The sequence below is a fragment of the Coprinopsis cinerea genome (assembly GCF_000182895.1).
Source record: "Coprinopsis cinerea okayama7#130 chromosome 1 map unlocalized cont3.1, whole genome shotgun sequence".
NCBI lineage: Eukaryota > Fungi > Basidiomycota > Agaricomycetes > Agaricales > Psathyrellaceae > Coprinopsis > Coprinopsis cinerea.
The window spans coordinates 1,525,514-1,551,908 of NW_003307544.1; the positions used below are offsets into that span (position 1 = coordinate 1,525,514).

The 26,395-nt window shown below is 51.2% G+C and overlaps 14 protein-coding genes across 14 annotated transcripts; 7 read left to right on the plus strand and 7 right to left on the minus strand.

Moving 5' to 3' along the window:
* Positions 1–271: 271 nt before the first annotated feature.
* On the minus strand, positions 272–1,485 carry CC1G_10544 (hypothetical protein; the record flags this gene model as incomplete). The annotated part of the gene is made up of 2 exons (XM_001828620.2): positions 903–1,485; positions 272–718 (listed from the first exon to the last, which is right to left on the minus strand). The coding sequence occupies exons 1-2, from the start codon at positions 1,458–1,460 to the stop codon at positions 272–274; spliced, it is 1,005 nt and encodes a 334-aa protein (XP_001828672.2). The 5' UTR covers positions 1,461–1,485.
* A 541-nt stretch (positions 1,486–2,026) lies between these two features.
* Positions 2,027–3,116, minus strand: CC1G_10545 (hypothetical protein). The gene is made up of 2 exons (XM_001828621.2): positions 2,930–3,116; positions 2,027–2,874 (listed from the first exon to the last, which is right to left on the minus strand). The coding sequence occupies exons 1-2, from the start codon at positions 3,005–3,007 to the stop codon at positions 2,161–2,163; spliced, it is 792 nt and encodes a 263-aa protein (XP_001828673.1). The 5' UTR covers positions 3,008–3,116; the 3' UTR covers positions 2,027–2,160.
* A 263-nt stretch (positions 3,117–3,379) lies between these two features.
* CC1G_10546 (pre-rRNA-processing protein ESF1) lies at positions 3,380–5,706 on the plus strand (the record flags this gene model as incomplete). Its single annotated transcript, XM_001828622.1, has 6 exons — positions 3,380–3,509; positions 3,573–4,299; positions 4,348–4,494; positions 4,552–4,609; positions 4,660–5,456; positions 5,505–5,706. 6 exons carry the CDS (start codon positions 3,380–3,382, stop codon positions 5,704–5,706), a joined length of 2,061 nt encoding a protein of 686 aa, XP_001828674.1.
* Positions 5,703–6,684, minus strand: CC1G_10547 (nuclear movement protein nudC). The gene is made up of 7 exons (XM_001828623.2): positions 6,583–6,684; positions 6,326–6,520; positions 6,127–6,271; positions 6,056–6,077; positions 5,983–6,000; positions 5,887–5,928; positions 5,703–5,831 (listed from the first exon to the last, which is right to left on the minus strand). Exons 1-7 carry the CDS (start codon positions 6,674–6,676, stop codon positions 5,769–5,771), a joined length of 579 nt encoding a protein of 192 aa, XP_001828675.1. The 5' UTR covers positions 6,677–6,684; the 3' UTR covers positions 5,703–5,768.
* A 169-nt stretch (positions 6,685–6,853) lies between these two features.
* On the plus strand, positions 6,854–9,406 carry CC1G_10548 (hypothetical protein; the record flags this gene model as incomplete). Its single annotated transcript, XM_001828624.2, has 10 exons — positions 6,854–6,900; positions 6,959–7,176; positions 7,271–7,491; positions 7,540–7,608; positions 7,665–7,749; positions 7,801–8,065; positions 8,118–8,223; positions 8,273–8,340; positions 8,396–8,556; positions 8,614–9,406. Exons 1-10 carry the CDS (start codon positions 6,868–6,870, stop codon positions 9,404–9,406), a joined length of 2,019 nt encoding a protein of 672 aa, XP_001828676.2. The 5' UTR covers positions 6,854–6,867.
* A 531-nt stretch (positions 9,407–9,937) lies between these two features.
* Positions 9,938–11,388, plus strand: CC1G_10549 (ADP/ATP carrier protein). Its single transcript, XM_001828625.2, has 7 exons — positions 9,938–10,016; positions 10,081–10,109; positions 10,167–10,235; positions 10,291–10,441; positions 10,491–10,811; positions 10,866–10,977; positions 11,031–11,388. Exons 1-7 carry the CDS (start codon positions 9,974–9,976, stop codon positions 11,242–11,244), a joined length of 939 nt encoding a protein of 312 aa, XP_001828677.2. The 5' UTR covers positions 9,938–9,973; the 3' UTR covers positions 11,245–11,388.
* A 124-nt stretch (positions 11,389–11,512) lies between these two features.
* Positions 11,513–13,859, plus strand: CC1G_10550 (DEAD box family helicase; the record flags this gene model as incomplete). The annotated part of the gene is made up of 9 exons (XM_001828626.2): positions 11,513–11,868; positions 11,926–12,036; positions 12,095–12,289; positions 12,351–12,508; positions 12,563–12,745; positions 12,801–13,040; positions 13,095–13,376; positions 13,427–13,568; positions 13,619–13,859. The coding sequence occupies 9 exons, from the start codon at positions 11,513–11,515 to the stop codon at positions 13,857–13,859; spliced, it is 1,908 nt and encodes a 635-aa protein (XP_001828678.2).
* A 173-nt stretch (positions 13,860–14,032) lies between these two features.
* On the minus strand, positions 14,033–17,032 carry CC1G_13635 (indigoidine synthase A family protein; the record flags this gene model as incomplete). Its single annotated transcript, XM_002912057.1, has 13 exons — positions 14,033–14,772; positions 14,870–14,981; positions 15,080–15,337; positions 15,393–15,494; positions 15,548–15,585; positions 15,636–15,881; positions 15,936–15,981; positions 16,030–16,110; positions 16,161–16,176; positions 16,229–16,319; positions 16,374–16,405; positions 16,461–16,477; positions 16,535–17,032. The coding sequence occupies 13 exons, from the start codon at positions 17,030–17,032 to the stop codon at positions 14,033–14,035; spliced, it is 2,277 nt and encodes a 758-aa protein (XP_002912103.1).
* A 129-nt stretch (positions 17,033–17,161) lies between these two features.
* On the plus strand, positions 17,162–17,839 carry CC1G_13486 (molybdenum cofactor synthesis 2; the record flags this gene model as incomplete). The annotated part of the gene is made up of 4 exons (XM_001828629.1): positions 17,162–17,309; positions 17,365–17,388; positions 17,439–17,639; positions 17,691–17,839. 4 exons carry the CDS (start codon positions 17,162–17,164, stop codon positions 17,837–17,839), a joined length of 522 nt encoding a protein of 173 aa, XP_001828681.1.
* A 93-nt stretch (positions 17,840–17,932) lies between these two features.
* On the minus strand, positions 17,933–19,065 carry CC1G_12657 (hypothetical protein; the record flags this gene model as incomplete). Its single annotated transcript, XM_001828630.2, has 5 exons — positions 17,933–18,057; positions 18,113–18,185; positions 18,237–18,362; positions 18,481–18,681; positions 18,739–19,065. 5 exons carry the CDS (start codon positions 19,063–19,065, stop codon positions 17,933–17,935), a joined length of 852 nt encoding a protein of 283 aa, XP_001828682.2.
* Positions 19,066–19,613: 548 nt separating this feature from the next.
* CC1G_13636 (glucosamine 6-phosphate synthetase) lies at positions 19,614–21,319 on the minus strand (the record flags this gene model as incomplete). Its single annotated transcript, XM_002912058.1, has 11 exons — positions 21,228–21,319; positions 21,054–21,153; positions 20,924–20,991; positions 20,815–20,873; positions 20,677–20,752; positions 20,514–20,613; positions 20,307–20,452; positions 20,155–20,244; positions 20,014–20,103; positions 19,932–19,962; positions 19,614–19,870 (listed from the first exon to the last, which is right to left on the minus strand). The coding sequence occupies exons 1-11, from the start codon at positions 21,276–21,278 to the stop codon at positions 19,614–19,616; spliced, it is 1,068 nt and encodes a 355-aa protein (XP_002912104.1). The 5' UTR covers positions 21,279–21,319.
* Positions 21,320–21,489: 170 nt separating this feature from the next.
* CC1G_13637 (phosphoacetylglucosamine mutase) lies at positions 21,490–23,545 on the minus strand (the record flags this gene model as incomplete). Its single annotated transcript, XM_002912059.1, has 6 exons — positions 21,490–21,693; positions 21,749–22,271; positions 22,325–22,765; positions 22,819–23,205; positions 23,261–23,378; positions 23,433–23,545. 6 exons carry the CDS (start codon positions 23,543–23,545, stop codon positions 21,614–21,616), a joined length of 1,662 nt encoding a protein of 553 aa, XP_002912105.1. The 3' UTR covers positions 21,490–21,613.
* Positions 23,546–23,679: 134 nt separating this feature from the next.
* CC1G_12659 (vesicular-fusion protein SEC17) lies at positions 23,680–24,723 on the plus strand (the record flags this gene model as incomplete). Its single annotated transcript, XM_001828632.2, has 4 exons — positions 23,680–23,966; positions 24,030–24,210; positions 24,262–24,436; positions 24,487–24,723. The coding sequence occupies exons 1-4, from the start codon at positions 23,690–23,692 to the stop codon at positions 24,721–24,723; spliced, it is 870 nt and encodes a 289-aa protein (XP_001828684.1). The 5' UTR covers positions 23,680–23,689.
* A 425-nt stretch (positions 24,724–25,148) lies between these two features.
* Positions 25,149–26,110, plus strand: CC1G_12660 (hyphal tip 1; the record flags this gene model as incomplete). The annotated part of the gene is made up of 5 exons (XM_001828633.2): positions 25,149–25,192; positions 25,239–25,519; positions 25,573–25,755; positions 25,809–25,935; positions 25,987–26,110. 5 exons carry the CDS (start codon positions 25,149–25,151, stop codon positions 26,108–26,110), a joined length of 759 nt encoding a protein of 252 aa, XP_001828685.2.
* Between the last annotated feature and the right edge of the window lie 285 nt (positions 26,111–26,395).

Below are 26,395 nucleotides of genomic sequence, written 5' to 3' on the forward strand. Positions count from 1 at the left end.
AAGTTCGACCTGCACAAGGACCGCGACGAGGAGGCTCGGATTAACTGTGCAGCTGTCATAGCTGGGGGACGATTAATGGTCGGCGCAGGCACCAGAGGGAACCTGTGGGTGTGGGCTCTGGATAATCCTGATTTGTAGGTAAAACTATATCACGTTCTTGACCTGGAGTTGTAGGTTCGTTGCAATGAATGTCACAAGCTCTAGAGAAAGACAACGATGTTGTATATGTACTAAAAATACGCAGGAAATGATCCCAAGTAAACGTCACACTCTAACCTACGCTCCTTCGGAGAACGTGCTTGCTATGACCAGTCATCTCGTACACCCGCTGATGCAGCCCGGTGGAAGGGTAGATATATGAATAGGTCGGTGACGTCGCCGGGGTGGGTGGGGAGATGGCCACCTGTGGATACATCGGGCTCATCGCTGGTGGAGACACCATGGGAGTAAAAGTATATACTTCCGGGTATGCGGATTGAGGAGGGGACACTGCTGCACTCGACGAAGAATACGCGTAGATCGGTACACCGTGATGGATGGGAACAACGTTCGCAGGAGGCGGTGCCAACAGGGACGAGAACGAGGAAGCGTGTTCTTGGTGAAGCTGTGTCTGGAAGTATTCCGTTGGCGATGGTGGAGCGGTGACTGGCGGTGGCATGTTGGCTACGGTGAACGACGTTACGTGTGCTGGAGCTGAATTCGGGACTGGCGGTGGCGACTGTCGCAGCGGTGGAACGTTTCGTTGACATGTAGCAGAACAAGGGTCGCCACGCATAGAAAGAGGGATTTTAGCGCCGGACGTACTAGATAACGAAGTGTAAGAAAGTGAAGTGAAACGATAGGGACAATCGGAGCGAAGGGAAGACCTGGGAGACACATGACAGAAGGATAGTTTCACTCACCATGATGGGCATAGGGACTTGTTGTTGCTGTGGCATCATCACATATCCCCCTTGAGGGTACACTCCTGGTGACACTGGAGGAGACAGTACGAGGGGCGGGGGTGGTTGGTAGGAACGGGAGCGCTTCTGGGCCTTGACTTGCTGTATACTAGGTGTCCCATAGTAGCTGGGTGGCATCTGTCCCTGAGGGGAAACGAGTGGTGGTGAAGCCAGCGGGCTAGTGTATTGGTAGGGCATCTGGTGCTGCGGGAACGCGCCAGAATGTCCAGGAGCAGAGCGCATTGGCGGCATGGGCCCTGGTGCGTAGGGTGCCCTCCCGTAGGCTTCATCGTCTGATGAGTGGGGAGTTGACGAGCGAGACCGATAACGCGACCGGTGAGGAGAATGTTTTGGCCTGGACTGAGGGGACTCGTAGCCCGGCATATGAGTGGTGGGGGGCTTGATGGCGTCGGCGAACTGTGGCCTGCAGACCTCTGTTTTGTCGACCCACTTTGCAATGCGCTGCTGAGTCCTCAAATAGCGTTCGTAGGCCTCGGGGGAGTAGTCGTATTCCGTCATGGCGAGTGAGATGAAAAGAGTCTACTTGAGGGTGGTGATCTCGAGGAAAGACGTCACCTACAGGACAGCGCTTTTATAAGGCCGCTGGAGGCAGAGGGTTGCCAGGGCAGCGGTATGCGGGAGGAACAGATATCCAGGCCACCGCCCACCGGCGATATTAGGGGACAAGGCAATACACCGAGGTATCCAGGTTTATATAGTCCTCGTGTCCGTCTTTATAAGAACCGCACACGATTGACCACTGGCAATGCTTCCGAGCACTTCAGCACGCCACGGAGGAGTATTGGAGCTGAAATGGAGAGGTGGAAGACAAGGAGCACCATATTCAAGCGGGTCGGAGGATTCCAGCAGCAACAATGACAGACTTCTGAGAATGAACCCCGTGATGGTCTCTCCACGCTGATATTCCTGGATCCTGAAATCACCAACTGGGAAGATATAAACTGATGATCTGTGCTGGAGCTCTTCCTTGTCGTGTAAACTGAAGCACTGCCTCGAGATCCATGTCCGGACAACGTGCGTTATTAAGTATCACACTTCCTAGACTCCATCACGAGCGTTATCAATCCCTTCCAAACCTCAATCCGTGTTCAATGCAGTAGCTAATCGACTAAAAGGAATGTCTGCCTTCGACAAGGTAAAACAAAAAAAGTTGTGCAAATCAAACAAAAGAGAAAGGAAGAAAGCTCTCCAAGACTAATCACAACGGTACGATTTCACCGTCAACGGACCTGACGGCAATCTCGCTTGGGACGTCGCGTAGTTCGACGATGATCTCATCGCCTCCAATGGACCTGATAGTTTCGTAGCGCACTCCCCGCTTGGTCTTGTAGGGTTCGATGTTGCCATTGATAGACTTGGTCGGCAGTTCGGCTGGGATTTGGCGCTTGTTGAAGGGCACTACGATGCCATTGGGGGCGGCAGCAGGCTCGTCCACGGGGACCTGGCGGCGAGCCTTGTAAGGCTCAATGTTGCCGTTGATCGACTTGGTTGGCAGTTCAGCGGGGATTTGACGCTTGTTGAACGGTACCACAATCCCATTGGGTGCCGCAGCGGGCTCGTCAACAGGGACTTGACGGCGAACTTTGTATGGCTCGATGTTGCCGTTAATGGACTTGGTCGGGAGCTCAGCGGGAATTTGGCGCTTGTTGAAGGGCACTACGATTCCATTGGGAGCGGCAGCAGGCTCATCGACAGGGACTTGACGGCGAACCTTGTAGGGTTCGACATTCCCGTTGATCGACTTGGTTGGGAGCTCTGCAGGGATTTGACGCTTGTTGAACGGCACCACGATGCCATTGGGAGCAGCAGCAGGCTCGTCCACGGGAACCTGACGGCGAACCTTGAATGGTTCAATGTTGCCATTGATGGACTTGGTGGGCAGCTCAGCTGGGATCTGACGGGCATCAATGTTCTGTCAAAACTATCAGTAAAGTTGTAGAAACAATCATTGGCAGTGTATTGCTCACCGAGGCAACTGGGACGGCTAGGCCCTGACCAGTCAGGGAGAGGGCGAGGGTGAGGAAGACGATAGCGCGAGAAAACATCGTGGAGGACAGCGGGGAGACGGCGAAGGAGAAAGTTGCAAAAGGCAGAACGAAAGTGAAAAGAGGCTGCTGAAGAACGGCGCGCCTGCGGCCAAAGGCTTGAATAGAAAGAATGGCTAGAAAGGTGGTTAGGAATTGTGATATTCAGGGGAAATTGCTGGGCACTCACAAGGGAAGGAACGAAGAAACGATGGGAAAACACCTGACCAATGCCAGGCTTATATACACCGCAAACGGTGGAAACCAATATCTAATTGATGGTCGCGCTGCACAACATGATCGCCAGCCATTGGCTGCTATTCTTAGCATTCGCACGCCCAACCGCGACATCACAATTTTGTATACGATTTCTCTTTCTTCACAAACTTCAAAATGTCAGATCCACGCTTTAAGAGGCTAAAAACCGATCCTCGCTTCCGTCCAATCAAGAAAAAGCAGAACAAGGTCGTTGTCGACGAGCGCTTTAAGAGCATCCTCGACCAAGGAAAAAAGAAGGACAAGGGTATGGCAATATTACATCTCATCAAGCATCCTGTGCTAAAGCAATGATACTCTTTCGTCTTAGTCAAGGGTCGCGTTGACAAGTATGGCCGCACCCTATCCTCGACGCACGAGGAGGACAACCTCAAGCGATTTTACCGCTTGGAAAACGAGGACGAAGACGAACCCCCCGCTCGGCCAGACTATGCTCGTGGAGGCGTCCTCATGGAATCCTCGGACGAAGAAGACGACGAACCAGATGTGAGGGCAGGCGATGACAGCGACAACGATGAAGGATTCGTCACTCTTGGAGGCGACGATATTAACGAACCAGAAATTGATCTCGATGAGGACACTATTGCCGACTTAGATGCCCAAGCGAAAGCCTACGCAGAGGCAAACCCAGAACAAGATGACGACGACGAAGACGAAGTCCCTCGTACACGGCGTATTGCAGCTGTAAATCTTGACTGGGACCATGTCCGAGCAGCCCACTTATACAAGATTTGCGCTTCTCTCGTCTCTCCCACTGCTCCCTTGGCGAAGCCCAAGCAGGCATCCAACTCTCAACGGGACCCCAAGAAAGCTTCCCAGGTGAACGTGGCTCGTGGCCAGGTTCTGAGTGTCGTGGTATACCCTAGTGATTTTGGAAAAGAACGGATGGCAAGAGAAGAAAAAGAGGGTCCACCTCCAGAAATCTTCAAAAAGCAAAAGAACGAACAAGAGATTACCGAGAAGTCCTTGTTCGAAGTCGGCGGCGAAGACGAAGTCGACGAGACAGCTTTGCGAAAATATCAACTAGAACGTCTTCGGTAAACTTTACACTTGCATTTTGGAGCCCCTCGCTAACAGTGTAACAGGTACTACTATGCGATTATCACTTGTGACACTGTCGAGGCTGCATCACACATTTACGACGAACTCCAAGGTACAGAATTGGAGCGCTCAGCAAACGTCTTTGACCTCAGCTTCGTACCGGATGATATGACCTTCGAAAATGAACCAAGGTATGGTCATCCACTCCGCCATTCAATGAACAGAATTCAGCTCACACATCGTTTCAGAGATGAAGCAACTGAAGAGCAAGCTGCCACCGTAAAACCTCTGGAATTCGTTACCGATGTAGGTACAGGCATTCTCACTCGCTTTCTTGGCTCACTTTGCTCCCCCAGGCCCTCCGCCATTCGAAAGTCAAATTGACATGGGATGAAGACGACCCTGAACGAAATCAAGTCACACGACGCGCACTCTCAAAACAAGAAATCGAGGAGGGCGACTTCCGCGCATACATTGCCAGCTCCTCCGAGTCTGAATCTGAAGGGGAACCGTCTTCCTCTAAAAAGAGCAAGAAGAAGGACAGAGAGAAGTTACGCAGTTTGTTGTTAAGTGGGAATAACGACGCCATGCCGGAAGGGTGGGGAGACGACGGTGGAAGCGACGTCGACATGGAGATCACGTTTACGCCGGGCCTGACAGGGAAGGCAGACAACGGGGACGAGACGACTCTGGAGAGATATCAGAGGAAGATGAGGGAGAAAAGAAAAAAGAGGAAGGAGGAGCTCAAAGAGAAGGCGTCCTCAGGCAAAGGGAAAGAATCTGCGATTACGGACGACTTCTTTGAAGCGGACAGTGATTCGGACAGTGATGCGGCGGCCAATCGCTCGAAAGGCAGCAAGGGCAAGAAGGTACAGAGCGAGGAGCCAGAGGATGAAGGGAAGCGGGAAGCTACGGCAGAGGAGCTGGCCCTCCTCGTGGCGTCTGATAAGCCAGGCGCGGAGCCTCAGCATTTCGACTTCAAAGCAGTTGTCAAGGCGGAGAAAACCAAGTCAAAGAAGAAACGCAAACACCAGAAGGGCAAGGACGACAAGAATGATGAGCTCCAGGAAGATTTCGTCATGGATGTGCAGGACGATCGATTCAAGGCCCTTCACGAGGACCACCAGTTCGCAATCGATCCAAGTAACCCCCAGTACGTCTTTCTCCTCTGCATTTCGAGTGGTTTTAACCTTTGCCTCAGCTTCAAAAAGACTAAGGGGATGTCAGCGTTGCTGGAGGAGCGGAGGAAACGATTACACAAGCAGTCCAACGAGCCATCCAAACGCTCGGCTTCTGAATCGAACAATAATGAGGACAAGAGTCTGGAGAAACTGGTGGAAAGCGTTAAGCGAAAAACCCTCGATGCTCACACTCACGGGAAGGGAAAGCGGAGGAAGCTTTGAGCTCTATTATTTGCCCTTGCTATATACAGTCCCTGACTATTAGACAGATAGGAATGCAACCTTTAGCTGATCTTCGCATTCGAGAAATCCAGTTCAGGGTGGGCCGCTTGGAACTTCTTCAATGCCTGTGAGAGACATATTTAACAACGCCATCATCGGGGAGAAACCTTTCGAGTGTACCTCCATCTTCTTGAGCTCATCGGAAGTGGGCTTTCCCATTTGCTAAGCTTTCTGTCAGCGATTTCCCAATCAATTGCGTTGTCATTCCGGTCGTACCTTCTGCTGGTTGTCAAACTGTGCACAGCGTTGGTTCAAGCATCCATGCTGCTGTTTCGAAAGAAGCACTTACCATCATTTTTTCAACCATTCCTCTGTGCCGATGCTCAGATACAGACTCGAAGCAACGTATGAGTAACGTACCTCGTTTCACCGTCAAGATCGCTCAATTTGCTGTTCGCCGGTTCAATCTTGCGGGTATCGATCTTGGGATGATGGGTGAGGACGTTCTCCCACCATGTTTGGTTGTTGAGCTTTTCCAGGTGCACAAGGACGTTTTTCTGGTCCTCTGCAAATAGATAATCAGAAGTAATGCGGAAGAAAACGCTACGACTGCACTCACGGAGCGTCCAGGTGCTATCCTCAACCTTGATCTCTTTGCAGAGGTCCCCATCCATGATCGGTTCCTGCCCTTTCAAGCCGACTCTCAGCTTCTTCTTTGCGATAACCACGTTGAGATCCTTGGCGCGCGTCCCCTCTGGCACGGGGATTGTGACATCGACCTCACCGAGCTCTTGTGTCCATCTGTAGGGCAAGGCTGATGGCGATACGAGTCAGACACAGCAATGGTGGCATACAAATGGGACAGGTGGTACTTACTCGCTTGCTCAGCTGCTTCACGTTCTCTTTCCTCCTTGTCGCGCTTTTCTCGCTCCTCCTTAGTGAGCCTCTCGTAGTCGTCGTCGGAAGCCATTGTACAAGTGGTGAAAGAAAGAACTGAAGGGGGTGAGGAACCCCAGCTGCGCGTGATTAGACGCCCATTGATCGCCGCTTACGCGAGCAGTCTGTACAAATAACCATAAGCAAAGCGCTGCTTGCGGTACTGTCGCCCGTGTTGAAACTTGACTTCCAATTTCCGTTGATTCTCTGTCATTTTGATGCTCAATGGCGAGCACAGAACTATGGAGGGATTTTGAGGTATGTGCGCAAATTGGAACAATCGCCCGACACGCCCTTATCCGCCTTAAACGCGCAGCAAATCCGGGACATCGTAGCCCACCGCTTGACTGTCGACAAGCTCAAGTCAGTCATCTCCTCTCTCAACGACGACTGTGCTGCCGGCCTCCAAAAGACTGGGAAAAAGCAAGACCTTATCAACAGGCTCAGTAGCTTCTTGGACAATCTGAGGAACTCGCGCATGGACAGCAAGTGGCAGAGAGCCAAAACCATCATAAATGAAGTTAAGAGCGGATCGTGAGTATCTTGTCATTAGTCCCTCCTCCTCCACACGACAATTAGTCGGGCAAATTCATTTGGGTGGATACTAATGGCAACACTTTTAAAACAGACACATTCACCGCATTTCAGTGGCTAGTCTTCAAACTTCGTTCCCTTCGGTTGCAGGATCCAGTTCTTCATATTCTGGCATCAAGACCGGTGGTTACCCGTCTCCTATTATTGGGACCTCTGGCCCTAGTACTCTGCATCGCTATGACCCATATGCACCACCTGTTCCGAATGGCGCCTCTGCCTCCGCTTCAACCTCTTCGACGTCATCGAGGCCAATCGGTGAGAATGCCGCAGTTTTCGCCCCAAATTCCATCTCATTCCTTCCAGCGATTCGATTCAAGGATTCCCCTTTCTTTACCATCGAGCAGCAGGTGTCTTCTGTCGTCGAATGTCCTGGTTCGTGGCTGATCCATGAGATAATTGTATGTCCGCTGACCTTTTTCCTGACACAGAGTCAACAAGCGCCATGGACCGCAGACAGCAAACTCTCACATTTACCCTCAACAATGACCAGGTATACAAATTGAAGTCCAGCGGGTATGTTGAGTGATACTTCTGCTTGTGCGTGATTTTAAATTAAAATCCTAGGTCTCGCTACCAGCTTCGATTATTCTGCACATCGTCCGTCTTCTATTCCCCTTCCAGAAACAGTGGCTTCCCGTGTCCCATCGAGTTCCCCCCGACATGCGAAGTGAGGGTCAACGGCGCTCAAATTACAGCTAGCTTGAAAGGCTTGAAGAAGAAACCTGGGACCGCGCCGCCCCCAGACCTCATGAAGTACGTGCGGCTTTCGACACAGCAGAACCGAATCGAGATGGTCTATGTCAACAGCACGCAGCCGGTGCAATCGAAGGTATGGCGCCCATGCACCTCATGTGAACACGTTGTTTACTGGTTATCTTAAGAAATTCTATCTCGTGGTGATGCTCGTGGAAACAAAGACGGTTGACAGCTTGGTTGAAAATCTGAAGGCGAACTGCCGACGGAGTAGCCTGGAAGTCCGACAGAAAAGTACGCTCCTAGTACCTCACATATTTTCATGGCTCATATACGTTCTCAGTGCTGGAATCCCTCAATGACGACGACGACATTCAAGCAGGTCCCCAGAAAATGTCGCTGAAATGCCCTGTAAGCCTCCGTTGTCTCCAACTGTTGTCACACTGATTGACAAGGTGGAGGTTAGTTGAGCTTCATGCGTGTAAATACCCCATGTCGTTCGTCCAAGTGTGTCCATCCACAATGCTTCGATGCAGCATCGTGGTTCTACATGATGGAACAAACCACCACATATCTCTGCCCGACATGCGAGCGGGTTCTTGATCACAGGGATCTTATCATTGATGGGTGCGTCTTTGCTGCCTCGTTTATTTCTGGTGCCTGTGATATATCGTCATCTTCCAGTTACTTCGAGGAGATACTTCAGCAGACTGATGATGACGTTGAAGACGTGATTGTCGAGGCCGATGGAGAATGGCACACGTCTGACAACAAGTACGCCTCCGCGAAATGGAGAGCTGGGCACCCTGTTGCACCCAAGACAATATCTCCGAATCCGGTACCAGCAACGACCACCAACGGTGCCGAACGCGACAAAGGCAAGGCCAAAAATCTTGAAGTATTCGTGCTATCAGATGACGATGATGAGGATGCTGTGAAACGAGAATTGTCGCCTTCGTTGTCTCACCGACATTCACTGGATAGCGCTTCGCATCCCCCTCCATCGGTGCGGTCGCAGTCGCACGTTGCCGAAGAAGTAATTGACCTCACACTGAGCGACGATGACGAGCCACAACCCCAGCCTCCCCCGCCTCCCGCTCCCGTGCTAAAGCGGAAGGCGACGGAGTTGGATTTGCCGCCGATTGATACATGGAAGAAAGCACGAGGAGACCTTCAGGAGCAACAGCCCCATTCAACGAGGCCTTCCCAGCATCACCAAGCGCCGCCTCCGAATCAGATATCCCCTGTGTATCGAAACCCTCCCGCGAATGATATCCGGCCGCACTCCGGTTTCGACCACAATACAAGACTGCCTGGTGTCAACGGCTATCCACTGCCACAGCCGCCGCCCATCCCAACAGTCCCTTATTACTCGGGGCGTCCAAGCTTGACTGAGTCCCGACAATTGCCTCCACCACCGCCGTACCCCGCTCCTTATCAGCATCAGCCTCGGGGGTCCCGGTGGGGAGGTCAATAAAATACAGCTTTAATTCCTAGGTTTTGCAACCCATAATATTCTGTACCTTATGCATCCGTAGATACTTAGTTCGGGAAGGGCGCTTGTTGGGATTCGAGTAATTAATGCGACCAAATGGCACACGATGATGAACCCTGAAGCCTTGAGGCTCTGAGGGAGGTTCCGTTACACGGGTTGTTCGGGGATGCCAAGGGAATCCCCATTGGTCAATGGTGTGCCGTCCTTGGGCCTTGCCACAGAACAGCATTGCTCAAGGAGGACGCAATTTGTGTCCTTTTCAGCGCAACTGTTTGTGGTATTTTTCTGCTCTGGACACATGAATTGGCAGCCCCGTTGCTCGCTGATTGGTGGGACCCTGAAGGCAGGGATGAATTTCATTTGATTCCGAAAACTTTAGGCGGTGTCATTGGTGGTCCGAAGCGGTGCCAAGCGGGGCTGAGAATTTTACTGCGGAGTCCCAAATAGATGATCCGGTGGTTCCCGAAGTGCTTTTGACAGCGCGAAATTCTCGTTTGCTCTTCACCATCGTTCTTTCCCTCCTCCACTTTCCTTCATTCTCCTCCAAAAATGGCTGACGCGAAGAAGGGCAAGACTCCTCAGGAGTTCGCCGGTGAGTTCTCTCGTCGTCGTCGCTCTCGTTGTCCATGTCTTCTCAACATCGTTGCTCTCTATAGTCGACTTCTTGATGGGTGGTGTCTCCGCTGTACGTTGTCTTTAGCCCTTCACATTTCTATCGCGTGCTCACATTCGTATCATATAGGCCGTCGCAAAGACCAGCGCTGCTCCCATCGAGCGTATCAAGCTCCTCGTCCAAAACCAGGATGAGATGGCGAGTCGTTGTGGTCTACACTCTTCAACAACAACTGACACGTCACGACCCTTAGATCAAGCAAGGCCGTCTTGCCACCCCCTACAAGGGTGTCACCGACGCTTTCACCCGCACCTACAGGGAGGAGGGTCTCGTCTCTTTGTGGAGAGGAAACACCGCCAACGTTATCCGATACTTCCCCACCCAAGCCTTGAACTTCGCCTTCAGTGCGTGATCTAGCACAAGTTTTTCAACCTTTTTCTCACGTTTCTACAGAGGATTACTTCAAGTCCTTGTTCGGCTTCAAGAAGTCTGAGGGTTACTGGAAGTGGTTCGCTGGTAACGTCGCCTCTGGTGGTGCTGCCGGTGCTGCCTCTCTCCTCTTCGTCTACTCGCTCGACTACGCCCGTACCCGTCTCGCCAACGACGCCAAGTCCGCCAAGAGTGGAGGAGCACGTCAATTCAACGGTTTGGTTGACGTCTACCGCAAGACCCTTGCCTCCGACGGTATCCGTGGTCTCTACCGTGGTTTCGTCCCCTCCGTCGTCGGTATCATCGTCTACCGTGGTCTCTACTTCGGTGTCTACGACTCGCTCAGTACGTTCTTTCAATTGGTTCGCTGTGGGTCTGAATTCTGACAACTGTTCACAGAGCCTGTCGTTCTCGTCGGTGCCCTCCAGGGCTCTTTCTTGGCTTCCTTCGCTCTCGGCTGGGGTGTTACCATCGGTGCTGGTCTTGCTTCATACCCTCTTGATACCATCCGGTATGTCTGCGCGTTATATGCTGTCTGTTACATGGTTCTCACTCGACTTCCAGTCGCCGCATGATGATGACTTCCGGTTCCACCACTCACTACAAGTCCATGTTCGACGCTGGCTCTCAGATCATCGCTAAGGAGGGTGTTCGCTCGCTCTTCAAGGGTGCTGGTGCCAACATTCTCCGTGGTGTTGCTGGCGCTGGTGTGCTCTCCTTGTACGACAAGCTCCAGCAGGTCATGTTCGGCAAGGTCTACTCCGGTGGCTCTGGCTAAAAAACTAGAGGCGTTCATGCATAGACGACTCTAATATATTCGCTTTATTCATAATAGACTTTCATTTTTGTCCTCGCTTTGGGGTTTAGTTTTGCTAAGTACCCGTCACGTACCGATATCAATCCATATAATTCCTTAGCATCACATTGCCGTTGTTCAGTGAGAGATATTTGAACCGAAATCATTAATCCCGTCACGGGTACCTCAAGGGACGCGCGACTTCGGTTCACGTTTGACCGTCTCCCTTGTACTTGCACCAACTTGACACATGCTATATCTCCGATGTAGCAAGCTTCCTCTTGCGCCCCGGGCCCGACTGGCTTCGACTGCTATCACTCTTCGACCTTACCAGGAGCATTGTCTATCGTCTTGCCTTGAAGCGCTGGGTTCTGGCGTCTCTCGGATAGGGGTTTCTCTCCCAACGGGCTCAGGCAAAACTACCGTGTTTATAACCCTTCTGTCCAGACTTCGGGCAACCAACGACGATGCAACCAGAGCCTTAATCATTGTCAACAGTATTGAGCTGGCGAGGCAGTCTGCCGCCACTGCCAAGCTTCTGTTCCCGGGTTGGTCTGTCGAAATTGAGCAAGGCGCAAAACATATCGCATCTGGGCTTGCTGATCTGTACGCTTTTCTAAAGGCTTTTGTTGCTGTTCATCCCTAGGCTTATGCTTCGCACAGAACTGTAGCCACGTATCAAACGCTGCTTAACCCTTCGCGCTTCGAGAAATACAATCCACGGTTATTCAAAGCTGTCGTCGTTGACGAGGCACATCACGCGGCAGCTCCTTCGTACGTTCTCTCCAAGTCCTACACGCGTCTTTGTCCTGTTGCTCAGTCTCCTCACTAGGTATCGGAGGCTCCTCTCGCGCTTCCACCATGAAATCCACCCGCCAAAAGGCGATGAGCATAGGCCACATAACCATTCCGTCCCTATCATCGGTGTCTCCGCGACATTCAACCGACACGACCAACTTGCCCTCAGTGCTGTATTTGAGAAGATTGTTTACCACCGTGACTTTGTCGAAATGATTGACGAAGAGTGGTATGTGGCTGCTCATCTCGGTGCCAGTGTTCCCAGTATCTTGACACTGTCTATTGGATAGGTTGTGCGGCGTTCGCCTTACTTCTGTCCGCGTCAAATTGGATCTGGACACAGTCGATACAAATCCGGGGGCAGGGGATTTCAAGAGCAAGAGTCTCGCAAAGGTTATGAACACGCCCGATATGAACGAGATTGTTGTTAAAGTCTGGTTGGACCGAGGTCGGTGTGCGCTTGTTCTCCGTATTATCCTTGTATTAACCAAAACCCCTGCAGCCCAGAAGCGCAAATCTACCTTGGTGTTTTGTGTCGACTTGCGGCATGTCCAAGAGTTGACGGACACGTTTCGGAGGTTTGGAATCGATGCCAGGAATATCCACTCTCACACCCCAGCGGTGGAACGGAGGGAGTTGGTTACGGCTTTCAGAGCTGGAGAATTCCCAGTTTTAATAAACTGCGGTGAGTCCCCTCACCTTGTTGCAAACGCCACCCACAACTCATTCCTTTACCTTAGCTGTACTCACAGAAGGAGCGGACATCCCCAATATCGACTGCGTGTTGCTGGCTCGTCCGACCAAGTCACGGAATGTCTTCATGCAAATGATTGGAAGAGGGATGAGGTTATCACCAGCGACAGGCAAACAAGACTGTCTCATCATCGACTTCGTTGACAGCGCGGGTCGCGTCGACTCGGTGCTGTCTTTACCCTCTCTGTTGGGTCTCAATCCTTTGGACATGGACCCTGATAAGCATGGTATGTTGATGACCTTCTAGGCCTTGTCATCGTGACTCATGTTTGTGTTCGTAGAGATGGACCTGAGTGAACTCAAAGCCCTCGCTGCGCTCAAGGCTGACCGAACACCACAACTGCAACCTGACATTCGAGAGATGGGAGAGGTGACCAATGCAACGCCAGCAGCCACTTCAGTATCATTCGTGGAACACGATGATATCGCAAAGGTCTTCGATTCAGTCAAACTGGACGATTATCGCGCTATCAGTCCTTATGCTTGGGTCAAGTGCCAACCGGACGTCTACATCCTGGAATGCGTGGGTAAAGGCACTGTACGGGTGAGCCGTGCCAATGACAGTAAGTACGACAAAGGAGATTAGTTCAGAAAGCTGACGATTAAATCGCAGAGTACATCGGAGAATTCGTGTCGCGGGACAAGGCCATAAAATACAGGATGCTTTCGGCAGAAGATTTGCCCAGTGCTCTTCGTGCAGCTGATCAGTACATTCAAAGGAAGCTGTACGGATACACCGAGATGGCAAATCTCTTGTGAGTACCCCTGTTGCTCGCCCAATAGCTAAAGTTGACAGCTATTCCAGGCGCTCAGCGGCATGGAGAAAGTATCCAGCGTCGAAATCCCAGATAGATCTGATATCATCCCGGCTTGAGAAGACTATCGCCTCGGGGAAAGATGCTCCATTCAAAGCCATGATCGCTGCATCTCTCTCGGGTTTACGCCGTTCAGAACCAGTGACCCTAGAAAGTCTGAAGGCGTTGACCAAAGGAGAAGCAAGCATCATTCTCTGCAAATTAATCCACGGCAACCTTGTGAGTCCTTAAATCTGATTATTCTGGTTATGCCATTTTTACACGCCTCCAGCGCATATACCAAGCCCAGGCCAAGGCTGCACAAAAAGCTGCCAAATTACAAGCAAAGCATGTAGCAAAGGCGGGCCTGTCAATACCATTTTGGAGACCAAAGTCGCAGACCACTACTACCACAAGGACTCCTGCTAGTTAGATACCTTCGATAAGCTCGACACCAATGGAGAGACTGCATCATGCGATTCGAGTGTAAGGCAGGCCGCCTTTTGAGCAGTATTGACAACACTTTCAAGGCCTTGGGTGTCGTAGATTTGCTTTCCATCATGGGCGATGCCGGCAAGGAGAGCGCCAACAAACGTGTCCCCAGCTCCCGTGACGTTGGCTGCCTTCCCAATCTTAAGGGGAGGGAAGTGTTGCAGGACGAGTATCTCGCCCCCATTCCCATGCGCGACGATCCTCCTCTTCGCGATATTGGTATGTTCATTTGCGAAACCGGATGACGATGCTTCTTCAGCTGATATCTGCATGACAGCGATAGCGCCCTGTGCGCCGCACTTGATCCAGATGTGCTGGAAGAAGGGTAGGAGGTGGACGGCCATTTGTGCAATTCCTCGCTCCGTCAGGAAGGCAAGGGTTCCTTTAGACGCATCATGATCATCTACAGCCTGTCTTGCTAGTTGTTCGACTTCAAGCCTGAAGTTCGATCCAAGGGAGAGACTGTTGACGTTGTCCCACCACCAGTCACTTGCCATCAGATCGTACTCTTCCGAGCGTGCCTCCTCGTAAACGTGTTGAAGTTCCAAGACGTTGGGGGTAAAATGATTGACGAGGGGCTGTGTAGGACGTGCCGTCTTCAACCAAGAGGCGAGGGTTGGGAGTATCCTTGCCGATTTGACCACAGAAGTTGGTTCACTGGCAGTTGTTAGAACTTCTCAACGCGATTAGGGAAACGAATGAAAACTGACTAGAGCACTGTTTCCAACGGGTCAGCTTCTCAACGGCCTTTGACCAGAAGAACCACTTACTCTGTGTTTTCTGCTCTTGACAATAATGAACCAAGGTCTGCATACTATTAGCATCGAGATTGCCGTCAAAAGCAACATATTTAGGAGAGTGGGCAGCGAGTCGCGGGACGAACTATGGGGGGGATTCTCCGACAGAGCACCGCACTGTCGGACCTGTTGCCTTGGCCGTTCTTTGCGGGAGGACAATCAGCCCGTCGTTCTCTTTCCAACTCGAGTGATTTCTTCGGTCAGGATGTGGCCCAAGAGGTCTTCTCCGACGGGGGAGACCAAAACTGAGCTCACACCTTGGTATGCAGCCTGGGCAGCGCGGGAGGATGCTTCAGCAATGTTCCGAGCGACACCCCCGAGCGTCAAGGATACAGATCCAGGTATGGTCGAATGAGGGGCAAGTGACGGGTTGACGCTGCTGTCGGCTTTGGCTGTGATGTCCAGGGCTGCAGATCCTACCACTGCAATATCGACCGGACCCTGGAAAGAGAAGAGCATATTAATGGATATCCTCGCCGTATGCTCATCCACTCACTGGCTTCGGTGGGTTCTTTGTTTGGCCTGCGTTATCTTTCGAGAAGGGGACGGTTTTTCCGGGCGGCGGAGTGTAAGCCGTGGTATCAGACTGTTCTCCCACCTAGAAAGAACTGTAAGTGGGCGGCGGGCTGAACGCTATAGTAGACAACCAACCCCGATCAGTTTCGCATATTCAACGGCGATCATTCCACCTGGAAGTGCTTCAGGACAAAGAAGGGATTTCAGTCGCAGCGAAACGTACCAATGACAGCATTGTTTCTCAAGAGTGCAATGTTTGATTCAAGCGACTGCCCCTTGCTCAGTTCCAGGACTCGGCCGAGCAACCAAGGTGTTGCATCTTTCCCACTCTGTGCAACACCGTTCTCCTCTGACTCACGGACAGCTTGATTTACGCATTGCTGGATCAATTCACCGGCGACCGAGTATTGCTCTGGGATAGGTGCTGCAAACAGCATTCCGTTCTTCATTCCCAATTGAAGTTGCGCGTCTAGAAAGTGTTAACCTGAGCGCAATATGCGCGTGGCGGACAGACACGACTCACGAAGCATCTTGGCTGCAATTGAAGGATCTTCAACGTTCCATGGAACCTGTGCGCCTCAGTCAGCTTAATTCGGGGCCTCATGGCTGCTACGCACATGATGGCCACTATGTCGAGAAAAGAAAGCAGGGAACTCTTTTGTCCCTCCATAGGCGATGACAGGAACGCCTGCGGTTTCCTGTGCTTCGGTCAGTCACCCGAGGGAAGTAACAGAGAGTGGAGGCATACCAGATATTCCAGGGTCCTGCAATTGTTTTGTCAGAGTTAGGGGCCTCGTATTGACCTAGGTGACTAACCTTCCAATATCTAGAATTGACTTTACGCCCGAGGACACTAGCCCAACAGGGCATCTCGTCAATTCTTGAAGGTCCGCAGAGACGTCCATGGCTTAAGTACATTTTGTCAGTCAAGATTACGATAAAGGATTGAAGGAAATCGTACAATTCTCTCCGCCACGATGGACACCTCCGAGCCTATTCGATTTTGAGTTCACAGTGCTGACATGTCTGAACAACTCAAACGACATACCCGCCGGTTGCAAAGACCTGTGGCATAAAAAAAAATCAATCAGTTAAACATAAGGTTACTTAGAATGTACCAACCTTGATTCCTGCCAGAGAGGCGAGTAGCAAAGTAGCACTGCAAGTGGTTCCTATCAATGCTTCATTAGGCTGGATGGATGGTGAAGCATCATCCCACAAACCTCCATCGGATTTAGTCGCAATAGCAGCAGCAACATCCCGCCTTGAGATTTTTGCGGGTTGAAATGTCCTCGTTGCCAGCCTTTCCAACTCGTGCTCCTCAAGCCCAATCTTTACGCGGCCGTGGACAAGGCCAATGGTGGCTGGAATGGCACCAGTGCCTCTCACAGCTCCCTCAAGTTCCAGCGGCACGTCGAAGCTGTATGGATGAGGTAGACCATGCGTCACCAGAGCAGTTTCAAGTGCAACGACAGGGATGTTCCTCGCTAGCGCGTCTTCAACTTCTGGGTGGATGTCTACGGGGGCACCGGTTTCCTTGAGAGACTTTAACGAGCTGAATCTTCGAAACGGTTCGCGATATCGAACGCCTAGTAGCAGTCGACGGCGGATTGGGATCATGGCAGAGCAAAGACTGGCGGATCTGAGCAAAGGTTGCTGGCTCGGAACCAAAATGCGGTCATCATCTTCATCACACGTCTATTTATAGAACAGTCTTCCTAATCCAGTGATGGTCATCAGATACCGCCTATGCAAGGTCTCCTCCACTCCGCTTCCACCGATGCCCGCCTCGAGCTCGCAGAAGGCATATGCGTCCTGACATATTCAAAACTAATTGTAGAAGATATTACAAACATCGTGAGGGACGATGGTGCTGGTGCGATCGCAGTCTTCATAGGTAAGGAGCAAGGCTCGGGCCTACAGACTCTGAATCTGACAATTCATTTCTGCAGGAACAACGCGAAATTCATTCAAAGGTAAACTTGATAGAATATTGCAGTTACAAGTCATCAAATTCCGTGTATAGGAAAGGTAGTTACGAAGCTGGAGTACCAGGCCTACTCCAAATTAGCAATCAAAACATTGGCCCAAATCCTGCAAGATGTTCAGCAACTGTCCCAGCGCTCTGAGCACCAGCCCCCGAGCAGTGACAAACCTGTCACAGCGTTGATCAAATGCGCCGTGTACCATCGCCTCGGAACGGTCCCTGTCGGTGAACCCTCCATAGGTCCGTTTCTGGGTGTCCGCGTATATCGTCCTAGGCTCAACGACCCTACAGTCATTGCTGTCTCTTCTCCACACAGAAAGGAGGCCTTCCGCGCCTGCGAATACATTCTTGAAGAAGTGAAGCAGAAGGCGCAGATCTGGAAAAGGGAATTTTACGAAGGGGAGGATGAAAGCACGGCAGTATGGAAGGAGAATGTCTAGTTGGCAATGTCTATAGGAAGGAGGGACATGGTAACAAAAATGGTGAATCGATGAAAGTCTTCCCGTCAACATCGAGCCCTATGTGTTCCTTGCTTAATCGATTTTCCATTCCTTGCTGACTTCGTCGTCTGAGCTAACGACTAGTTCGATCGACCAAATGAAGAGAGTGAAGAAGATGTTGATCCAGCGCCACCAAATTTGAGAGGAATGGTCGAGCACTGTGAAAGCAAGGTCAAGCGCGGCCGACAATAAAAGAATGCCACCGGGACTCACACAGTAGGTGGGAGTATACCGTCACAAAGATGAATTGTTTATAAGTCAGAAGCAGCCGAGTCAAGGTCGAGGTCTGACAGAAGGGTTAATACAGTGCCAGCAATATCGGAGATTGTTGACTCACTGGTCGTCGATCCCACTCATTATCCTCGTCTCCGTCACCTTCCCAGCTGTCTGCTCCGATTGTAGGAAGGATGCGCGATGCCGAATGCAGTATCGTCAGGCGGTACAGAAGGGCGATTAGGACTGGCTTGTGAAGTGTGTTTATGACAAAGTTAAGAAGCGTTTGCAAATGAGGGACGAGATTCCCTAGAAAGCGCAGTACTACAAGAGGTTGAACACTGTCGCAATTACGGGCTGCAGCTTACATGATGACGCCGGGTCGGTAAAGAGGCCTGGTCAAAATCACACAGCCATACGTTGTATGCAATGAACACGGCAAGGCCGGAGGATTCGATGATATTGGTTCGCCTCATCACGAAACCAATAACGGTCAGGAACAAAAAGGTAGTCAATGCCACTCCCAAGAGCGTGGAGGACAAGGGGGATGATGCTGCTGAGGGATACGACTAGGAGGAAACAGAACAGTCAGTCAGAGATACAGCAAAGAGAAACGCGTCACGAACATCTACAATCCAGTACGCCGACGCGACAAATGCCACTGCAGTCCCAATGAGCAGCGCAAACTGGTAGAATTCTCCCTTCGGTTGCTCCACTCCGATGAGCTTCTTCCCTTCCTGACCCAACTTCTGCGCCACCAGCAGGCTGGACAGGCCCTCCATTGCGATGAAGAGTGGGCCGGAAAGGGTCAGAAGTTTACCCCACCAATCAACAGCGGTCAGGACCCATGGGTTGACTGAGGATGAGAACACATTGAATGACAGGAGGAGGAGGAACGGGTGCATGGGGACCTGGAGCACTGAGAGTGCTTGGGAGCCCCAAAGGAGCGCCATTGTTCCATGGATAAGCGCGTGGGCCGAGAGTAACAGCGAAAGCAGGAGGAATGCATGTCTTGATAGTGTTGCTAGCGTCAATGGCAGGAATATTAGAATCTGAAGGGCGGTCGAAAGTCTGTTCAAACGCCTGAGATCTGTCCTTTCAAACGACACGAACAAGTCCTTACCTTGCAGTGTTGGAGATGACACTCCAGATGAACCACAAGTTTAGCATCCCTTCACAGCAACTGGGATCCGACAAAGGGGGTCACAGGGCTCGACGTCGATGGTCACCGTGCAACATCCATTTCCAACAATCCATTTTCTGCGAAACGCCGTCAGTCCCATTCCCTCGTGTGACACATTTGCCGCTTCCGCGCAAGCATACCACGGTCCGGGGTCGGTCCGCGTTCGACCGCAACCTCGACGACAAGCTATAGGAATTAAGGGGAATATACGAATAGTAGAGTACACATGCTACACAGTACAAAATATGCTCGAAAACAAGAAAACAAGGGATACTGGTCTATCGGAAACAAGAGAGTAAGAAGTGACTTCCAAGCAACTTAGCAGCAATGGGATCCAGAGCTGATTGGAACCATCATGGTTCGTCGACCGACCACAGGCGTCTGTTCCGCTTTATGAGATTCCTCCAAAGGTGCCGGGTTCAGAAGCCCTTTCTCTCGCGCAAACTCGTTCGTTCGATGGAGAGATGCGGGATCTGAAGGTGGCACGTAGAATTCGTCGATAATAGGGATTTGAAGCATATTCATCTTGGGTGTGATGATTGCCATATGGTTCGTCTTGATTTCCATCCAGTCCGCTGGGTGAATACGCCCTGTGTAAGCAGATGAAGGCCATGGAGAGGACGGTGTCTTCCTCACCTCGTTCAAATGTGAGTGGTTCACTGGCAATCTAGAGGATATGTGGGATCAATGGCCTTTTGTACAGCATATCTGAGCTTACCATGATGATGTTTTCCCGCTTGTCAGACTTGGTCATCTTGTAGTGGCCCCCTTCCCCATACTCGCTAAACTCACTGCCGGACGAAAACCACTGAAATCTGTGTCAGAAATTATCAAGCGATGGAGCAGGTCGAGATCTCACCAGAGAAGCAGCTTCGTCCGTCCGCGACGACACATATCTTGTCACGACCACACTCTTACCATCCGTCACACAGAAGTTGAGCAAGTTAGGCTGCACAGGACATATTTTTCAACCAAACTACATCGACAGGACAGATGTAACAAAGGGATTACCTCGGACGTGATGTTGAATTCCTTGCGATACACGTTTAATGTTGCAATCGTTTCTTCCATTGCTTTCTGTAATATGGCCGGTGTGAAAGACTTTGCCTTTGGGTCGGGAAGCTTCGAGATAAACAACGCAAACGCCCATTCCGAATCTAGGCGATGAGCCAACAGCTCAGCCGAGTAAGGGTCTTCAGGGAGGAAGAGTAAGCGTACCAGTATTCCCCAGAACTTTGTCGAAAGCGATGTCTGGAAGGTCGCTCTGCAAACGCCTCTTGATGGTATTGAACTCTGCAATCCCGCCATTGTGCATCCACTGTAAAAGACCATCAGGATCACGTCCCGCGCTGTTCGGTTATTCACCAGGGTTGCAACTGACCATCAGGTTCCCAAAGACGAACGGATGGCAGTTGTCCAATGAAAGTGTTCCAGCGGTAGTTGCACGAACATGGCCACTATTGAAGCACCACGTTTCAGTATAGGGCGAGCTGGACGAATAGCCTTATTCAATGCTCACAAGACCAGAGGCGACTTGATCTTCTCCGCTAATCTGGTTAGGTTGATGTTGTTCCAAGCCTGGCATGGTCTCAGCAAGGTGTCGGGGTAACTTGGCAAGAGTGACAAACTGGAGTTATAGATGTGAATATGCATGGCTGGCTACCGAGTTCTTCGTCGTAGACCGAGTCATACCAACCTGGTCAACGAGCACGAGGTTCAGCCACAATGTCTCACAAAGCCAGCCCAAGGAGAACTCACCGACTCCAAACCCATCGCCATTCATAGGCCTCCGCTTATCCAAACGCAACCTCGAGTCAAAGGCTTGGTTGATGATTGAATGACATGGTCGCGTCAAGAGCTAATGACATTGGAACGAGGTAAACGGTTAGCCTATATACAAGGGTAACACGTGAAGCATAGTTGTGGACGTACATGGGATAGCTGAACTGGTGAGGTGCCTTTGTAGATGACGAATCGACACATAGGTTCCCGTTCGTGCCTAGCGCCCTGACACTAGACGATGGTGAAAGGTCAAAGTCAGGTAATGACTCTATCTACATGTCGACCCAAGAACAAATCAATTACGTGCGATCGCGCGAGCCAAAGACAGTCAGAGCCAGGGACTCGGATTCTGATTTGCCAATCACGGATCTTCGCTCTTGCCTCTGAGCCATTTCGAATACATACTTAGCTTCAAATATTGACCAAGGTATCATTCGGGAGTATATACAAAGTTCATTCTGAAAGCTGCCTTTGGTTTACTTATCAGATTATCGTATCCTATCACTGCAATTGAACTTGACTCAACGGCCCACGGCCTACAAGAATTCTTTGGGACGCTTGTTGGGGTCACCACCAGCCTCGTCGTACACCAATCCAGCGACGCGGAAGGCAAGTTCTAAAGCACGGCACGATTTGAGAAATCGATAAGGGTCCGAAGTAAGGTTACTCACCATCCGCTTGGGAGCGCAAGACTGCTTCGGCATAGACACGAACGACATCCTCTGTTCCACTGGGCCGTACGAAAGATCTTCCGCCATCGTATCGCCGGGATAACTCGTCAATCTTGGGCTGCAAACCTGGAGGGCTGACCAGGCGACGTTCGGCATCCTCCGTCTTGAACAAGTTCCTGTTTGGGACGCGGACCTTGACGAGACGGTTCGGCAAATCTGAATAGAGCGAGTTCCACTCCTCGGCGTTGTATGATTTGTGGGCCAAGACGACCTCAACGAGCAGCATATCCGACAGTGCATCTCCAACAGTCTGGTTGATCAACTCCACTAGGTTGTTCAAGTGCTTCAAGGCGGTAGATTGGGCCGGGGTGGAAGGCTCGTAGGTCTCCAGCTTCTCGAGAGTATTAGGCGAGAAGATCACGGTTCCATGACCATTAGCTTCGAAGTACACACCAACGTCGAATTGTTCGGCTGCGTGATGGAGATGCTTAACTCCGGTAGGAACACACCTGACAGGCAGACGCTGCAGGAAACGGTTTGAACAGGATGACTGGAACAGTATCGGAATCCACGCACCTCTGATAAGTATTTGGTCGAAGCTCCGTTGGCGTACGCAGTTTGCACTACGCCTACCTTGATCTTATCGGCCAGACCCGCAAGCTTGACCAGGTCGACAATAAAGGCGGCAACCAAGGCAGCGATCTTATCTCCATCAAGCATCACAAAATAACCTCGCTCATCGATGAAGTAGTACATGAGGCGATCCGCATCGCCATCGAGGCTGCACGCTCGCTGGCCAGGACGAAGGACGCCTTGAAGGGAAGGCGGGATGGTTTGCTTCGTCTTCACAAAGTCAGCTCCGCAGTTGTGATTGAGTGCGCCTGCTGTGTCGATTGCAGTGTTGTGCAAAATCATGGGCATTGTTTCTCCGAGGTATTCGGTCAACTGCTTCGCGATGGGTGCACCGACGCCATTGGCACAGTCGACGACGAGGGGTGGAATTCTGGGCCGTCCGGACTGTTGTGGGCGCTTAGAATCCACTCAGGACTACCTCATTATTGCACACTTACCACAAGTTTCCTAAATGCTTCGCTCATCTTTTGGAAGTAGCCGTCCTCGGAATCTTCACCGTATGCTTCTTTGGTGCCCTTGGTGTTGATAGCTCGGACCAGGTAATGGAGGATGGGAGTCGTCGTCACACCGGCATTTCGACCCTCGGCGCCTATCGCGGCGAGTCCATCCTCAAGTGCCTTGGCTAAGGCTGGCCCAGTGGGACGCGTATCACGCGCATACACGACACGAGCAGGCTTGGACAAGTCGATCCGAGCCACATTGACGAATTCGGTAAGGACGTCAAGGAACTCTTCGTTGGACGCGTTGGCAAGCCATGTAGCATGGGACTCCCAGGCGGCCTCCAACATTTCACCGCGCGGGTCGACGAGTTTGACTCCGTTATCCTATCGATCGCTTTGAGCATCGTCATCATCAGGCTGAGAGAAGAATCGTGGTCACCTCTTCGGGATTATGAGAGGCGGTGATCATGACGCCAATCGTCCTACCATCGAGCCTCTTGCTGCGCAAGGCTGCAAGAATACCGACCCTGAACAGCACCGAGTCCAGCACCACGCCTCTGCCAGCGATGTTGGTAAAGACATGTTAGTTTAATGCGATATAGCCAACTCACAGAGTCCTGAACCCCGCCGTTCCGTATTGAAACTGTAGATGAGGTGCCTTTGGATGCAATTCCGCATAGCGGGCGATGTTGTCGAGAGGGAGAGTACCGCCCCTAGAGGCCATGATGGAGTTGAAAACAAAGAAACTAAAGCAATAACAATCGTGATGAGCGTCAAGACAGAATCTGCCTCTGATCAGATGATGCTGTGTCACTGCGCCCGCGGTTCACCAAATGGTCCTTCCCCTTCTTAATCTTCAACCATTATAATGGCACCCAAATCAGCTGCGCAAGCTTTATTCGAGAAGGCCGATAAGAAGGCCAATTCATCGGGTGGTTGGTTCTCTTCTGCCAATTCCAAATGGGAGGAGGCTGGGGACCTCTACCAACAGGCCGCCAACGCCTTCAAGCTCGAGAAGCAGTTCAAGGAAGCAGGAGATGCTTTCGCGAGGGAAGCGGAATGCAGGGAAAAGTGCAAGGAGAGCCTGGATGCTGGGAACGCTTGGTGGAATGCTGCGAAGGCCTATAAACGAGGATATCCTGATTGTATGTATATGGCCTCCATTAGCATCGAGTTTGAGTCTGTATCCCGGCTAAACCCCTCAATAGTGGCCATTCAGGCGCTCCAGCAAACAATCCAACACCTTGTGGCAGGCGGTCGATTCCGACAGGCAGCGGACAGGGAGAAGGAGATTGCTCAGATATACCTTCAGGAAACCCATGATCTCAGCAGGGCTTGCGAGAGTTTCCTGCGCGCTGGAGATTGGTATGCCGAGGAGGATGCGACAGCGTAAGACTCTATTCTCCTGTCTGCGACACTCCTGATTCACCTGTCGCTCAGAACTGCGAATCAGTGCTACAAGGATGCTGCGGACCTCTATGCCGAACTAGAGCAGTTCCCGCAGGCCATTACGCTCTACGAACGAGTTGCAGATCACTCTCTGACCTCCAACCTCACCAAGTACAGTGTGAAGGAATACTGGCTCAAGTCTCTCCTGTGCACGGTAGCTCTCGGGGTGCGCTTGATCTCACAGCTCGGTTGAGACCCTGACTGATGTGGTTCCAGGACATCGTAACCGCGAGGAGGAACGCTCAGAAGTATATCGGACAAGATAACACTTTCGTCGGCACTCGAGAATTTAAATTTGCCGATGCATTAATGGAGGCTGTCGATGCTGGGGATGTGGGGGCATACACGGCTGCCGTCGTCGAGTTCGACAGGATCACGAAGCTGGATAACTGGAAGACAGCGATCTTGCTCAAGATCAAGCGAGGCATCCAAGAGGAACCAGGCCTCACCTAAGTGAAACTTGAATATGATCTATAATACATAGCATATAATAAACACATTCTGGAGACTTGGGTCGGTTGCTGTTGAGTTATGACGTTGTTTGATGGCGGCTAGAACTGGCCACGAACCTGATCGACCACGTCAACAAAATTCTTGTATCTTTTCTCTCTCGCCCCTGTGCTCCAACGCGCAGCCTCGCCATTCTTTTTATTTCGACTACATGGCCATCCTATACGCCTTCTGTCTCCGACTAATTCACGCAGTTTACTCACTGTATCTACTACTTCTCTCCTATCGAGAACGCCAACAATGGAGTCCCCCGCAGCCATTGAACTCTGAACGCCGAAGAACTCCAAGGCATCTTGCAATTGTACTGGAAACGTCCCCAAGCCACTCCAAAGACTCTACAAAGGCTGCGCTTATCCAGAGCGTTTCAAATGCAGCGGCCTGGTGCCGTGAAGTTGGAATTCAACAACTTACGGTGTATGAAGAACATGGTACAGTCACCTCTTTGAACACAAGTGTAGACCTGACTGTTGTTTGACAGGACTATTGTCTGAATACGATCAGGACATTCGCTTCCAATTACTCCAAGGAAACACAAACTCGGCTATTGACGATTCGAGTGAATCCGAAGTTGAACCCTACCATCCTTTGACGCCACCCCCCTCGGACTACTCTGACTCGAGACCAATCTCGCCTTTGCAAAGCTCAAGGCCTGTGATACCGTCTATTAGGATCGTTCTTTCTGAAGGTGATGGCTCGAAGGAGCGGTCGAGCCGCAAGGGTGGTCTCAAACGCCGAAATAGTGCGTCCTGTTTCTCTAATTTGTGAAACCTTACCTGATGCATTTCTGCGAAGGAAACGAGCGAACTGTCCAAAAAAGCAGCCTTACACTTTCTCTCATCTCCAAGGACGCGTCGAAGAATGCAATCGCGGTTGCCGCTACACTAATGTCGCGCAACGCCAAGCTACAGCGCCGCAAGAACCGGTCACGCAAGCCATTTACACTTACAGTCAACGAACTCGAGGGCCTGTTGGAAGGTGAGAGTAGTCGCATTCTCTGAGATCATGCAATGTTTTTGATCGCTTTTTAGGAGAACACGGTCTCTCGTCGCCGGATTTCATGATTGTTCACTCCCTGGATGTCTCCAACACTCGGAGAAAGGTTCCTTTAGAACTGTACAACTTCCCTCCATGGCACATTCGTCTGACAGAGATTCAGTGAGCAGTCATTTCCATAATCGAACCACGAATTATTGACCTTTTCTGCAGTCATTCGCGTCTTACCCTCTCTGCGCCCTACCACGCCTCGGAAACATGTTATTCTCTCGACGAAACCGTATTCCGAGAAGCTCTAGATGAATTTGCGGGTGCAGAGTTTCGATTTGGAAAATAGGGTTTTGTATGGTGAGGCGGAGATTTGTGTGCTACTCTAGGTTTTTGTATAATACGACGGGGTTTTGTTTTCAGCGTATGGGTGCCCACGGTTCCTTAGGTACTGTGCGAATGACCGTCTTTTCCGCACCTGAAGAACACGATCGCCTTCGCGTTGACCACTTTAGCTCCTTCCTTCGACCACCATCTAATTTCCCAAGCCTTCAAGGCTTGTATTGCAGCACCCACATTGGATCCAAGCATGCTGACTTCCAATTCAATGGCAACAATGAAGCCCCTTCTCTTC

Coding starts and splice junctions, on each gene's coding strand:
- CC1G_10549 (XM_001828625.2), top strand. CDS start 9,974: ATGGCTGACGCGAAGAAGGGCAAGACTCCTCAGGAGTTCGCCG. Junction 10,110..10,166: donor TGATGGGTGGTGTCTCCGCT/GTACGTTGTCTT, acceptor CGTATCATATAG/GCCGTCGCAAAGACCAGCGC. Junction 10,442..10,490: donor AGCCTTGAACTTCGCCTTCA/GTGCGTGATCTA, acceptor ACGTTTCTACAG/AGGATTACTTCAAGTCCTTG.
- CC1G_10547 (XM_001828623.2), bottom strand. CDS start 6,676: ATGGCTTCCGACGACGACTACGAGAGGCTCACTAAGGAGGAGCGAGAA. Junction 6,272..6,325: donor GGATAGCACCTGGACGCTCC/GTGAGTGCAGTC, acceptor ATCTATTTGCAG/AGGACCAGAAAAACGTCCTT. Junction 5,832..5,886: donor ATGAGCTCAAGAAGATGGAG/GTACACTCGAAA, acceptor TGTCTCTCACAG/GCATTGAAGAAGTTCCAAGC.
- CC1G_10545 (XM_001828621.2), bottom strand. CDS start 3,007: ATGTTTTCTCGCGCTATCGTCTTCCTCACCCTCGCCCTCTCCCTGACT. Junction 2,875..2,929: donor TAGCCGTCCCAGTTGCCTCG/GTGAGCAATACA, acceptor TAGTTTTGACAG/AACATTGATGCCCGTCAGAT.